The sequence below is a fragment of the Grus americana genome, chromosome 1 (assembly GCF_028858705.1).
Source record: "Grus americana isolate bGruAme1 chromosome 1, bGruAme1.mat, whole genome shotgun sequence".
Lineage (NCBI taxonomy): Eukaryota > Metazoa > Chordata > Aves > Gruiformes > Gruidae > Grus > Grus americana.
The window spans coordinates 1061931-1076380 of record NC_072852.1 but is presented as its reverse complement, the minus strand read 5'-3'; the positions used below and the strand labels follow the sequence as shown (position 1 = coordinate 1076380).

Sequence of the window (14450 nt, the reverse complement as noted above, 5' to 3'; positions counted from 1 at the left end):
ACGGCGGCAGACCCAGCCGCCCCGAGGAGCCGGGCGGCCGCGCGCAGGGCACGCCAGGTCTGCCCGTTTTTGCTTTAACGCTTGTGGAACCGCAGGCGCTGGAGATGATTAAGCCTCTCTGAGCAGAGCAGCTCCCAGAGAGCACGATGCAAAGCCCGGCTGGAGCGTCATCCTCCTAAATGCGAGCTGGCAGGTGCCTGGATCCTCCTCCAAGCATCAGTGTCAAACACCAGGCACTTCTGCTGGGTCAGAAGAATTACAACACTTAAATGGAAGTTGTTTGGGAAGTATTTTAGCACAGCCCAATCTTCCGGGCTTATTACTTACAAGGCATCAATAAGACCAAGCACTTAAGCGCCGCTGCTATTCGCAGAGCATATGGTCTGGAGCTGCCTCTTCCTCCTGGCGACACGGGCCCCGGAGCTGCGCGGTGTGAGTTAGCTATTGCCTGCGGTCACGGAGCCGCTGCCTCGTAGAGAAACTGCTCCGTAATTGCCGGCAAGCTCCTGCCCATTTCTCCAAACCGGCGTCAGCCGTGGCTCCAGGGCTGGCCGGCTGCCCGCAGCCCGTCACCAGCCCGGCTCCTCCGTGCTGCTGCCGCCGCTTTACTGCTTCGGGGCTTTTTCTTTTCTTTTTTTGCTGCTAAGCTTTTGCTCTCTAAGCCACGAGCAATTTCCTGGGATGCCAGAGGCTGTAATCCACACAGGAACCCAGCTGTGCAAGCTCACAAATTAATCCAGCCTGGATCAGGCCTCGTACCTGGCCCCGACAGATCCCCCGGGGAGCCAGGCTCCGGCTGCGCCATCGCGGGTTTGCACGGGGGGAAGGAAAACCCTCCTGCGATAAAGCGGCGGTATTTTACCAGGGGGCTGGACCAGCCCAGAGGCCCCCAAAAGCCCCCACCCCAGAATTTAGCACCCTGCGCTGCCGGGAGCTGCATCTCGGCAACCCGGAGTCCCGGATCGAATGCCAAACAATTGCTCTCCCACCGCGGAAAGACTTAGGGGGAAGGGAGAGAGGAACGGTGGAGGGATGTGCAAGCTAATCATTTTTACACTAGAAAAAGCACGCTACCCGGAGGGCAGAAAACAGGTTGCAAGAACATGCTGACTTCATATGTCTTCTCCCTGGAAGCTATTGCAGCCCCTATTAAATATTGATCAGGGAACTCCGGTGCCCCCACCTCCTGCTCCCGTCTCTCCTCAGCTGCGCCTCTCCTCTGCCAATATTTAGAATACATTAAGGCCATATGCCTGAGCACTTAGCATTTTACGCCGCGCTGCTCCGCCGGCACGGCAGGGCTCACCGCACGCCCCATCCACGCCGGCAATCAGTTCTGTTACACAATACATGGATGAGCTACGATGATCCTTGTAACTGTAATTTAGCGGAGATAAGACACTGATGAGTTCATGGGTTTGTTTCTCATTAATCTTTTATGCTCGTTGAGTACGGTGCACTTTTTGTAGTACAAACCCTACTTGACAAATAGGGAAACAAGATCCTCTCTCCACGCAGACTCCGTCGCCCTCGCAGGCGATCCGTCTGCCGCCGCGGAGCCGTATGGCATCCCTCACCAGGCAGGGCTCGTCTCGGCTGCGGTAGCCTTGAATCCAACTCCGGCACAAAGATCCTGGCCAGCCGGGCATGACCCGCAGGCTTTGAGCTGCTGCAGCCAGGGAACATCCTCCTTGCACCAACGGGGGACGATGGTGACAAGCTGGATGTCCCGGGGGAGCCCGGCTGAGCAAGGGGACCCCCCCAAGGCTGGTTGACTTGGATGACCCATTACTAGAAGGATGAAGGCACCAAGAAGAGCCCAAAGCGATGGGAGAAGCCAGGAGATGGGCATTAAGCCAAGGAAATGAGGGATCCTCCTTGGGAAGGGATGGGAACCCCTGCCAAGTTCAGGGGTGGCCTGGACGGCTCCCCGGGATGGAAAACAGGAGACGAGTTTGGGACCAGAGACTCTAAAAGCACCGTGCCGCGCAGAGAAGGCACGTCCGATAGCATCAGCCCGGACACGTTGCTGCTGCCGCCCTAAAATTGTCCAGAGTGGAAAGCCATGGGTGCACGCCCTGTGTCACCAGTGTCCCTGGGGAGTCCCAGCGTGGGTCCCCTGCCCCACACCCCCGTTTCGGCCCTCGGCTCCCGGGGGGATTTTCAGGGAGCCTCCCAGCGAGCCCCCCACCAGACCGGCAGATCCAGGCGCTCCTCCTTCCTTCCTTCCTTCCTTCCTTCCTTCCTTCCTTCCTTCCTTCTTTCCTTTCCAGCCATGAACGCGGCTGCAAGGACCGTGCTGACGGCCTGGGCAGGCTGCAGCGAAGGAACTGCTGCACCGGAGACACCGGCGAGAGCCGCCACCGCCGCGCCGAGGGGCTCGCAGGCAGGGGAGGGAAGGAGGAAGGCAGGAAAGAACCCTGCGGGAAAGGGGCTGGAGAAGCCCAGGGGACCCCAAGTTGTGCCCCAGGGTTTTGGTAGCGATGGGGAGCTCCCGAACAGGCAGAGCCCTCTGGATCGCCAGCTCGCTGCTGCCCGTGGCAGAGGATGTGCAGGCAGGGCAGGCAGGAGCAGACGGAGCCAGCCCGGCTCCCAGGAGCTGCCTGCCAGGGATGCACGCTGGCAGGCACGATGGGAGCTGGAGGAAAACTACCCCTGCGCCCCGGGCTCCGGTGCCGCCCCAGGAAAGCCAGAGCTTGGCGGCAGAGCTGCTGCCGCTACCGAACCTGGAAGGGGCCAGAGGGGACAAGGCCGGGGAGCGAGCGATTCCCCCGGTTTTGGCACTGAACAAGCCTGGGCTGCTGCGCCATCGGCATCATAACCGCCGTTATACGTGCCGTCACCCAAACAGCTCCGGGGGGGCTCTGCAAAGTGAACCGAGCACTTCGCTTGCCGGCCAACGCGCCACCTCCAAGCAGCCTCCGCCAAACTCCCAACCGGCCCAGCAGCGCGGCGAGGAAGCAGCCAGCCGCGCTGTGCCGCAACGCCGCCTCTCCTGGCAGCGGCCGCGGTGTCGCCCGCGCTCCCCAGCACCTGCCGAGCCGAGGATGCCAGAAGAGCTTCTGCAGGGACAGGAGGAACCGATCCGCGTTCACAGCTAACGTTCAAACTTCTGCCAAGCCGAGCGCAGCCACCCTCTCTCCAAAATCCGGCTTGCTGCAGCAAAGCACCAGGCAGACACCTGCAAACCATCTGTCGAGCAGCCCTCGCCTCGCCGAGCGCGGCACCGACCGCCGGCAGCTCCCACCGCGAGGGGCCGAGCGGGACGAGGCACCCGCAGGCGCCCGAGGCTCTGCCAGCAAGACCTGCACACCATCAGGGACCCCAAAGTGTCACAGCGCTGGAAGAAAAAGCTCTTTTCCAGGGAAAAAAGCAGCTGCGATTGCTAAAAGCAGGTGGGACGGGATCCTTCCTGAACAGCTCGTTTCCCAAATCTCAAACAGGGTTATAAATCCATCGCAAACAGCGTCAAAACCAGCAGCCGGTGGGGGCCAGGCTGCCCTTGACCCTGAGGTCCATCCCCTGCCCTTCCTCGGCTGCGCAGCGCCCAGCGGCACCCGCCGGGGCCGGCCGTAAGCCGGGCAGGTCGTTTTTCCAGAGGGCTTCCCGTGCCACATAAATATCCTGGCAATCAGCAAGCGTCAGCGAAGGGAGCAGAGAGAAAGCACCGCTGTTTGATGGGCTTTGGGTAAAATACGGCTCTTTCTAAAATCTGCTGGAGCGTGGCGGAGAGCCGGCGGGCAGAAGGATGAGGAGCGGTAGCAGCGGTGCTGCCGGGGGCCACCATCCATCACCCGCCCTCGCGCCGCGTGGCCGACGCTCTGCCTTCATCCGGGCATCGCTCGGCGTTGCCTGGCGGCGGGGGGGTGACGAAGGTCACCGGGCTGCGCTGCCGGAAGGCAGATCGGACACGAGATTCAAGGCAGAGAAAAATCCTTGTCGGGACTCAAATACCGGCACCCCTGGGAGCCGGCGGTTTGCAGTCCAACACCACGTGAGGAGCACCAACCTTGCGGCGTCCTTGGTCTCTGCGGCAGGACACGACGTGCCCGGCTGGGCGGACAGACGGACGGGGCCACGCGCACCACCCAGCATCACCCCCCCGTGCCGAGGGGAAGCCGTATCGCGAGCACCGAGGGGCCCCGCACCCCAGCCGAGCAGAGATGCTGAGACCACCCGGCGGGTCGAGCCTGACGGCTGCGGGATCGCCCACCCACCGGCCCCAGCGCGGGGCTGATTCCCATCTGCGAGGGTCCCCGCGGCCGGGAAGAAGGACCCCCAACGGGTGACGTGACAGCTCCCGCTCTCCCGAGGCTGGCAGGCGCGGGGGCCGGCTAATCCCTCACCCGCTCGCAGCCCAACGTGAGCCAGCAGTTCCCTCTCCTATCAGAGAGCCAAGGAACCCGCGCACAAGCCCATCTGAGACGGGGAAAAACCCACCCAAGCCCGAATCCATCTGTTTTTCCTTTTTCTGAAGCCATTTCCAGCTTCCTCGCGTTTCCAGCTTTTCACTGCTTTCTGTTTGCGGCAGCGCCGACTCCTCTAACTTTGCCCGGTGCGGTGACAGCCCTGACGCTCGCGTCAGCTTTGCAATTAGCTGCCGCCGTGACAAACGCGCTCCCGGCACACGCGAGGCTTGCCGTCCCTCTGGCAGCACGCTGGCAGCCGGCGAGCCCCGGCAGCCGGAGTGGGTGCAGCACTGGGGTCCTGCTCCTCCAGAGACCCCCCCACCCGGCCAGAGGGAGCTGGAGGCACCCAAAGGTGCCCAGGAGCCCTCCCCAGCACCCCACCGCCAGCGTCGGTGCAGGGCATGAGCCAGCGTCCAGGATAAACAAGAAAAACCAGACAGCCTTGGCTCTGTGTCCTCAGAAAACACGGCTGGGAGGCGCCCCGGGGCTGCCCGACAATCCTTGAAGAAATCCCCAACCGCAGCGTCGACCTTATCTCTGCCACGCAGGCAGGAGCAGGGACCTTCGAGTCCCGGAGCAGCGGCACGGCCAGGAAAGGAGCCGGGACATCTCCGCTCCCGCTCTCCCTTCCACCTCCTCCCTCTGGATCCTGGGGCCATGGAGGGGCCCCGGCGCTGCCAGAACCCCAAGCCCCCCGCAGCAATTGCATCGCTCCCCGCAGCCCCGCTCCGGCCAGGGGACACTGCCCCACTTCCAGACTTCAAAAAATCCCAACCCACCACCAGCAGGACCGTTTTTTCCCCTTTTTTTTCTCTTCGAATCATTGTCCATGTGTTTGACTCCCCCACACCAAGAGTATTACCAATTAAGATATCAATTTAGATAAATCAAGGGATTGAAGCAGATTTGCATTGCTTTTGCACCAATTGGGCAAATACGGCTTGCTCGAGCACAAAGCTGCTAACGAGATTCTGTAATTTAGCTGTCTGAGGGAGCGAACTCCTGATTAAAACTCCAAACGCCGGGAACGGTGGTGACACCGAGACCCGGGAAGGTCCTGGTCCCGAAGCCAGAAACGCGGCTTGCTGCCCACTGCAGGCAGCGCCTGCGGATCCGGCGGGTCGGAGCCCCCGGCAGCCAGCGCTGCTCCGCGGGGGTTTGCTCTTCCTCCCATCTTCCTTCCTCTGCGCCCACCCTCAGCCTGCCCGCCGGTACACGGGCTGCTCTGCCTTCGGTCCGATCCGACGCAGCGGCACCCTGCGTCAGCAGAGCCAGATCCACCACCGAGACGGACCAACCACAAACCCCACCATGGGCTACGAGGGCTGAGCGGTGCGGGATGCCGGAGTGACGGGCATCAGCTGCAGGGACGGGGAAGGGCTTCCCCGCGCCCGGAGATGCCTCGTTCACCCCAAAGGTCGGGCCACCCCACATTTCGAACCCCAGATACGGACCACAGTCGTGAAATGAGGTCCTGCCGTGAAACAAGCTCGTGCTTCAAGGCTGCAGGCTTAAACGTGGCACAACCGGCCCTGGCTTCAGCCCGGCCAGACAAGGATCAGGCAGTTTCTCCGGAGGCGAGCGCAGCGTCGGCCGCGGTGAGCGTGGCGGCACGGCTCAGCCTCCAGCCCGGCGAGCCCACGGCAGTGGCAGGACGTGGCCTGGGGAAGGACTGCCAGGAACACTCGGCTTTTGGCACCGCGCAGTGGGAAGGAGCCGTGCCGCATCCTGCTCCGGAGATGCTGCCCCAAACCAAGGGGACCGTCCAGGCGAGGGGCTCCGGCCGTCCCGGTGGGGGTTTCCAGCTGGCACCAGTGCCGCACCTGCAGACCCAGCACCTGGGCAGCGGTGGGAGATGCATCTTCATCTGAATACATTACGTTCCTCGACAGAGACAAGCGATAGAGATATTAAATGCTATCAGCTCCTGCTCTCAGGATTCATTTCGCGCTGGGTGATGAAGGCGGGAGATGAAAGGCTGTAGGATTTTATTACGCTGAATTTTCAGTTTGTCATTTCCCATCTACTCTATCAGGTGCCTTGGGACCAATTTGTGCTCGGCGGGAAGGAGATGGATCTCCCCGGCAAAGCCGCACCAACTATGTGCTACCTACTACGGTGGGTCCGCATCCAGCCCCCACCGCAGGCAGAGCCGCTCGCAGCCAACGTTGCCGAGCCCCAGCACTCTGCTACGGAGCTGCCAGACCCCCCACCACCACCTCAGTGGTAAAACCTTCCAGAACAGCCCCAAATCAACCCAAAATATATATATGCATGTGTGCACCTCGAGCTCAGGCTCCACCTTTGCTAGGATGAGGCTCTCCCAGACTAAGACCCCGGCGCAGAGAGGGACAGAGCAGGGATTAAAGGGGAGCAGCATCCCCCCCGCAAGCAGCAAAGCACCGAATCAGGGATGGGAGAGCAAGGATGGGCCCTTTTTGGTGGGTCTTTGGGGTTTTTTGATGGTTTTTCTGTTAAGTAACGATCTGGAAGGGGGCAGGGGGTAAACATTTCATTAACTGCATTCACAGATAATTAAGCAACTGCATAAGCAAAGCCGGAGATGAAAATGCAGAAGGGCCTAAAGAAGAATAAAACCAAGAAAGGAATAAATGAGGTTTAACTGGGGCACCCAGAAGCCAGGGTGGCCCAACTCGCTCCTGCAGGGTGCACGGGCACCCACAGCCAGCGCTGGGGAGACCCCGAAGGGCACAAGAGCTCGCACCGCACCGGGGCTCGAAACCCTCCTGGTTCGGGGATGCCCAAGCAAGAGGCTGGCGCGGCAGCAGCGAGCCAAGCACCCAAAGGTGCGTTTTCTGAATCTCGCCACTACAGCCGTCACGGCCGCTCAGGCTCCCCCCGAGACCGGGGCAGGATGGGCTCTTGTAGGAGAAGGAAGGAGAGGAGGAAGACAGAGGCAGCTCCTGCTCCGCACCGGTGCTGCACGACCTGGGGTCGCACGCTCCTGAGGACGGATCATTTCACACCGCTCCAGGGTCTGGCAGCGGGACCCGGCACCTGCACACCCTGGATGCAATTACGTGCTCCCCAAACGAGAACCCAGATGCAGACCAGCGACTTGGCCGTGATCCGGTGACTTGGGGGTGCCGGGGCATCTGCAGCGAGACTCAGCGGGGGGAAGAGCATCCCCCGGGCAGCACCGTGCATGGCGGCAGGGCTGGCAGCGAGCCTGGCAGCTCCCGGCAGGCAGTGAGAAGGCAGCCGCCCGCGTGCCGGGGCCGCAGTGCCAAAGCAAGTGAAGGATTTTGCCAGGGGAGCCGGCAGCATGGCAGGGGGCAGCCGCCTTTCTGCAATCTCCTTGGAGACCGCGACCGCTCCGCAAAGAAACCGCGCTCCTCCCGGCAGCACCGCACGGTGCCGGCAGGGCACGAGGGAGCGGGTCCCCCCCGCCGGCACCGGTGGCCGCTTTGCAGCCGCCTCGCGCCCTCCCTGCCGTGCAAGCGTGCCGCTCGGCTCACGGCGGCTCCCGTCCACCCGGCGCTGACGCCAGAGAAACAGCGGGAGGAAAAGGCTAATCTGGGAAGTTATTCATAATTCAGTGTGTACAAAACAAGGCGGCATCCTAGGAGGGAGGAATTTCCAAATCACCGTTCCCACAGCAACCCGGGCTCTACCCCTGCACACACCAACAGCTCGGGGAGCCGTGGCACGCGGTGCCGTCGCCTGCCAGCGCGGTGAGGCCAGCCCGAGCCAGCGCTCTGCGCGTCAGCGCCGTTCGGGTGAAAAAACCAGCCCTAGAAAAGGCAGCTTTCGTGTAATCCCGGGTGAAGGCTGGCTTTTTGCTCCCGGCTGGAAAGCCCTCCTCGCCATCTTGAGAGGTGCTGGAGGAGGAGGAGGCTTCCGCCAGGAACAACGCGGGTGCTCGGCGGGTGTCTCGGCAGCTCTCGAGTACATCGACCATTGGCGGGGGATGGAAATAAAGCAGCGAGCAGATAAAGCCCTGCCCTGAGGAAATTTTGGACGGCTTTAGATCGGCTGCCGCCAGGTGAAGCCGGGCAGTGCTGGCTCCTACGCCCACGCTGCAGGTCACAGCCCTGCCGGCAGGTACCAGCTGCCCCCGCCGCCACCAGCGCCGTGCCGAGAGAGGGGCACGGGGATCAAATCAGCGTCCCGGCTCCCGGCACAGGCGCTTTGAGGGGAGGTGAAGGGGACTCGGCGTGCGACCTGCAGCCGCACGGCAGAGCTCGTTTTGGGCGTTTTCATGTCACCGCCAAGTGCAGGGCTCGAGGTCCAGTGCACGCCGGCTTGCGAGATGCTCAAACCAAGCACAGCGGAGACCAAACTGTGCGCGAACAATGCGGCGTTTTCCAAAGGCTTCAGTCCCCAGGATTTCTCCGTCAGATCCTGATGCTGCAGGTCTCTGAGTCAGACCTGAGCGTCTTTTGGGGACAGAGGAGCCCGTTGCTCCCGGGGGTGGGGAGGAAGGAGGGAAGCACCCCCCGACCCCAGCCAGCCCCACGGCGGAGGGGAGAGATGCTCAGGGCAACACGGCCGAGCACTTCACTGAACGGCACAGTGGGGAGGAAAAGGAAAACCGAAGGATTTCGCCCACCTTGCATCACCTCCAGCAGCCCTGCAGCCTCCTGCTTCCCCCCGCAGCGATGGGCAAACATCAGGCCGCAGGGGAAGGGGAGGGCAGAGCTGCTGCTGCAGCACCACGCCAGCAAAGGACCCGAGGATGCCGAGCAGCCGGACCCCGCTGCCCGTGTGCCGACCCACCCAGGGGCACGAGTCCACGGGGACGGGTCACCCATCCGCCAGCACGTCCCCGAGCAGCATCCCACCGCATGGCCCCCACGGCCCCGCGCCCTGGAAATGGGGCTCTCCCACCACCCCAGAGCAGAGTACCGCAATGGCGCGCGCAATACAGAGGGGGAAACTGAGGCAGGGGACGAGGGAAGCGTCAGTCTCCCCGCAGCCATCAGAGGGCATGCTCAAACCCTCCCCCAGACCTCCTGCATCCCGTGAGATGGGGGTGCCCCAAGAAGAAAAAGGGAATGAGCAGGGGGAGTCAGACCAGATTGAAGAGGAGCCTCACTGGGAGGGGACTCCATCCAGGGACAGTGACGGACACCGGCGATTGCTGCACTGCTGGGGAGCGGAGCAGAGCACCCTCCCCACCTCGCCCCGCGGTCACCTCCCCGCCACACGTCCCCACGGTCACCTGTGTGCTGTCCCCCTCCAGCCGGGGGGGTCGGATGCTGGACAGGTGAATGGTTTTGTGGTCCCCAGAGTTCAGCTTCACCACGATGGCGTCCGCGTTCAGCACCTGCATCACCTGGGGAGGAAGAGAGGCCGAGGTGAACACCGCGCCTGCAGGCAGCCAACACCCAGGGCAGCACCAGCCCTGGAGCCAGGCACCGTCGCGATGCTGCCCAGGCTCTGGCACCCTCCCCGACCCACCCCAGCCCCCACCCCCGGCACAGAGCGAGGGCTCCAAGCCCGTGAAGGTGCCCAGTGGGTCACTGGAGCAAACGCGGCTTGCCAGCGCATCCGGGATCCTGCTCTCTGAGCCCAAGGAGCTCAGCGCTGGTCAGAGCCCTGCAAGGTCCCCGTCCGGCGATACCGCGGCACACCAGCACATCGCCAGCCGCCCACCATCCTGCGCTGGGGCTCAGCCCCCCAGGGTTTCACTCCAGAAACAAAACTGGAGAGGGACTGGACCACAGGCATCGATACTGGACGATGGATGAGCGAACAGAGAGGAGGGAGCGAGCGAGCACAGCCCGCGGCAGAGACTATTCCACCCTGCGATTGTGCAACAGCGTGTCCTGGTTGGTGGTTCTCCACACACACGGGGAGCAAATTAATTAGAAAAACTGGTGGCAAAAGCAGGCAGGGCTGCGCAGGCAGGTGGAGGACAGCAGGGCTCAGGGCACGCTGTTTTAATCTTCTCTGTTTTCATTAAACGCTGCTCTCCAGCCTGGACCAAGCGGCAGCAGGCAGAGCAGGACAAGGCACCCGGGTATTCTCGCCGGCACGGCACCGACCTTTCCGCGCCTGCTCCCAGCACAAACCCAGTTCCCCCAGTCACACCGGGGCAGGAGGTTCCCGTTGTGGCTCATCCACGACGAGCCCAGGGAGCACAGCCCCACGCAGCACCCAGAGCTCGGGGGCGAGCGGAGGGAGGAGGGCACAGACTTGCTCCACTTGCAGCCCTTTTTACCCCAGCAAGCACATCAGTCCCTCGAAACGTGCTTAGCCAAAGGGATAACAGGATTATCGGAATTAAAATTAAAGCAGACACCAAGGATTGCCAGGGCTCCTCTCGGCACAGCAAACCCCCCCAGGGGACGTCCCTACCCAGGGACTCGGCCTCTCCCGGGGCCCAGATCCTCTGTTTTTCATAGCAGAACCGAGCCCAGAGCAGTTTGCATGCGAAATGGAGTAATCGAATCTCATGCTTCAGGGCATCCCCACCGCTGGAGGGGTCAGGACGGCCCCCAGCAGCACGCTGGGCATCCATCCCTTCCCTCTCGCAGAAGGCTTAGAAAAAGCTAGATGTGAAGATGAGATACCACAGCCAGGGGAGCTGCAGGTCAGATCCGGGGGCAAATCCCGCACTGCATTACACATCCATCGCACACGCTCCGCACTTCCATGCCGGAGCAGCAGTCGGATCTCATTTGCTCTCTGGGAGGAGGCGGCAGCAGCAGGGCAGAGCCGCCAGCTCCCACCACAGCCCCGGTTCCGTGCAGGAGCCAACGACCGGCACCGGGGACTCGCCAAGCCCCTCCGGCCCCGACCACCCCCTTCCTGGCAGGAATTAACTTGCAGAGCCCTTTGCCAGGCTGACCCGGCTGCGACAGCTCTCTGCAGGGGATGCTGCGGGACACGGGGACCATCCCGGGGCGCCCACCTCCCCTCTCCACCCCCAGCTCTTTGGGGAAGCTGCCCCCCACACCACCCCCCCCGGGCACCGGCCCCCACTCCAGGCAGGAGCCGCAGCCCCGGCTCGGCAGCATTGCCCCGTGCACGGAAGCGGCAGCAGGCGCTCCGCACCCCCCAGGGACCCTGCGGGCAGGAGGGGGGCACAGGGGTGAGGGCGGCAGCAAAACCGGAGACTCAGCACAGCCTCAGAGGCCGTGCCATTTTTCCTGCTAACAATTTCTCAGCTTGCTGCGGCCAGCTTCCTTTATCTAATATGTATTGTGGCTTCACCTGTCTCAGAAAGGCACTTTGATAAATGGATTGAAAGGATTATTTTTTTTTTTTCTAAAATCTCTGCAGCTGCTTCTTGCAAAGCCTGCGCGCTCCGGCACCACTTCACTGAACCCCCCAGACACAGCCTTCACCCCACACCCAGCTCCTCCAGCGACCCACGGCCGAGCCCCAGCCAGGCTTGCTGCCCTCGCCCCCGTCGCTGCTCCCCCAGGGCAAGGAGGACAGAGCGCTGCCTTGTCGATATTTCCCATGTACAACGTCGTTCTCGCTGCGAGCGCTGATCCCAACAAGGTTTCCCGTTTTCCACCCCAGGGTTTTGCCGGCCCCCGCCACCGGCTTCACCCCAGCAGCTCCCCTGGGTGCTCACGGGGCTGAGGACCCTCGTGCCCAGGGCCATTCCCCCCCTCCGCTGCCACCGTGCCCCCCCGCAGCCCCCCAGGGCGGCCTGATACTGCCACACTCCCTGCCCCGCCGTAACGAGGGCAGCTCGTTAGCACTCCTGGGAGAGGGCTTGGGGCCAGGCTGCTGCCCACGGAGCATCCTCCCGTACCCTGTCCTCGCGCCACGGGGATGGCGGCACTTCAGTACCCAGCACCGAGAGAGGGACCGGTGCTGCCCCCCAACCAGTAAACTGCTTTTGGGGGGGTTTTGGCAGGGTCTGGTGCTCAGCTTGGCAGGAGAGCGGCTCCCGGGCTGGCTCCGGCAGATCCCACTGAGATCTGAGACGATTTGGCCACGAAAAAGCTCCAAGGGTTTTGCAAAGCAGGGGGGAAGGCACAGGCACAGCTCGTGCACAACCGCCTCCTCCAGCCTGCAAAGCGCTGGATCCGTGCACGGAGGAGGCGGTGCACAGCCTGGCCAGTGAGCCCGGATGCGGCCGAGGGGGTGCCCGGGGAGCCCAGCACCCCCCCAGGTAGAGCTGCTGCTCTCAGCCGTCCCCCCCTGACCCCGAGGGGGCTGATCCTGCCCCGCGGCGGGGAGATGGGAGGACACAACCTCGCACAGCCCTCCCAGCCCCCGTACAAGGCTGCATCACAAACAGCTTTTGGCAGGGCATAGCTCCCAGCATAAAGTATTCAGCTCTAAGCAGCGCTGTCCCAAATTCCTGGGTGCTCTAAGACAAGCTGACGTAGGGAATTCGGGAGAAAGCCTCCAGCCTCTTCACATTTTTATTCCGCCGCTTTTCTTCTTGCCACTCACAGGCATCAAATCCACAATCGAGGCCAAGCCTTAATTTCTCCCCAAATCAACCCCTCCGCTCAAAGCGCCGGCTTCTGCCTTTGCGCCGGCAGCTGACCGCGACGGCAGCGGGATCCAAAATCAGCCAGAGCCGATTTGCCGCGGTTGCTCAACGGTGCAAAGACAGGTTGGGATCTTCCTCCTCCTGCCCCCCCCCGCTGCCCCACGGCAGCTCCTACGGCAGCTCTGCTGCCGCAAACGAGTGCCTCGGCATTTTGCCAAGCACGGAGGCGGCTTCAGCGCCGGAGCAATCACTGCCTGCCTGCCCGCTGCCTGCCTGCCCACCCGCGGGTACCCGGACCCCTCTGCAGGGCACGGGGAGGACGGGTCGGGGCTCACGCGGCCCCTCGGGGACACCGGGCACGTGCCCAGCTCTGGGTTCAGCTCCGGCACTCCGAGGCGTGCAGGCATTTGTCCTGGTTTTCCCTGTCACTTGCAGTTCCCGGGAAGGGAAAAAAAAGACCCAAAATTGACACTGCAAAACCGGCAGCGCCCGGGGGGGGGGGCTTTGGCTGACGGCTCCCTAAACGCTGATTTGCAGGGGCCTGCGCAAGGAGCAGGTTTCAACCAAAGGCAGAGAGATTCTGCGTCTCCTCCCCAGGAAGCAGGACAGCACCGTGGTGCTCACCGCGTTTGGGGGCTCTTACTGCAGAGCCAAGGCAGCCAAACTGTGCCGGAGCAGACCCCGGGCTGCAGTGAGCTGGGGGGGGGAGCGCTCCCAGACTGGGGGGGACCACGGCAGAGCAAGGGGCTGTGCCCAGAACTGGGGGCCACCCCGCACACTCGGCCCCAGGGCCCTAAGCGTGATGCAGCCTACGCACGGGGTCCCCTCCACGGCACCGGGGGTGGATTCCCACCGCTGGCGGAGGGATGGCTGCCGCCCCACGGCAACACCCGGCACCAGAGCTGGGGATGGCGCTGAGCCCCAAACCCACCGCAGACACCTCTGCTTTCCTGCCGGGGTGCTCAGGACGAGAGACCTGCCCGCCGCAGCTCTCCGCCAGCATCCCAGCCTGCGCACGAGCTATTCAACAAAATGACGGGCGCCTTCGAAATGCCAGGAGCGTCCACCCACCCCCTCCACCAGCCCTCCGCAAGCTGCTGAGCAAAGCATGACTAACAGCCCCCGTGCCGGCTCCTGGCACGGGCTCCGGTGGCAGCTTCTGCCAGCGGCAGGATGGCACTTCCGACCGCGCCAGCGCCGTGCCCGCAGGGGCATTGGCCCGGGGGTTATTTCTGCCTGCGACAGCGGCACCGTGGGTAGGCACCAACCACGGTCCTGCTCCCCAGGGATCGGCTCTCACCTCTGGCCGCCTCGGCAACCCTCCGAGTTTGTTCAGGCCACCGGGAGAGGAAAAGCCCAGCAAACCCTTCACTGCCTGGGTGTTTTTTGGGGACCCCCGCTACTATCAGCCAGATCGGAGCTGACAAACGGCCGGTTGCAGAGAAGGGCAGGCAGGTAAGCTCAGAGTTAAAGCTCGAGCCAGCACCTCCCCAGCCTCATCCCACAGGACGGGAGCTGCCGTGCAGATCCCAGCGACGGCACCGTGCGGATGAGCTAATTAAGCCGGTTGCACCACGCAGCTGAAACTGGAGCAGCCGCAAAAGCTCCCGGCT

At 63.1% G+C, this 14450-nt stretch overlaps 1 protein-coding gene across 2 annotated transcripts in view; it reads right to left on the bottom strand.

The window, feature by feature from the left end:
* Positions 1-14450, bottom strand: part of SND1 (staphylococcal nuclease and tudor domain containing 1) — a 138007-nt gene that overhangs the window by 108276 nt on the left and 15281 nt on the right. For both annotated transcript variants that reach the window (XR_008575445.1, XM_054813103.1), the window contains exon 10: positions 9595-9708. Coding sequence is in view for 1 of the 2 variants with exons in the window: in XM_054813103.1 (XP_054669078.1) it covers positions 9595-9708 (114 nt within the window). In the remaining variant the exon portion in view is untranslated. The remainder of the gene's footprint in view (positions 1-9594; positions 9709-14450) is intronic.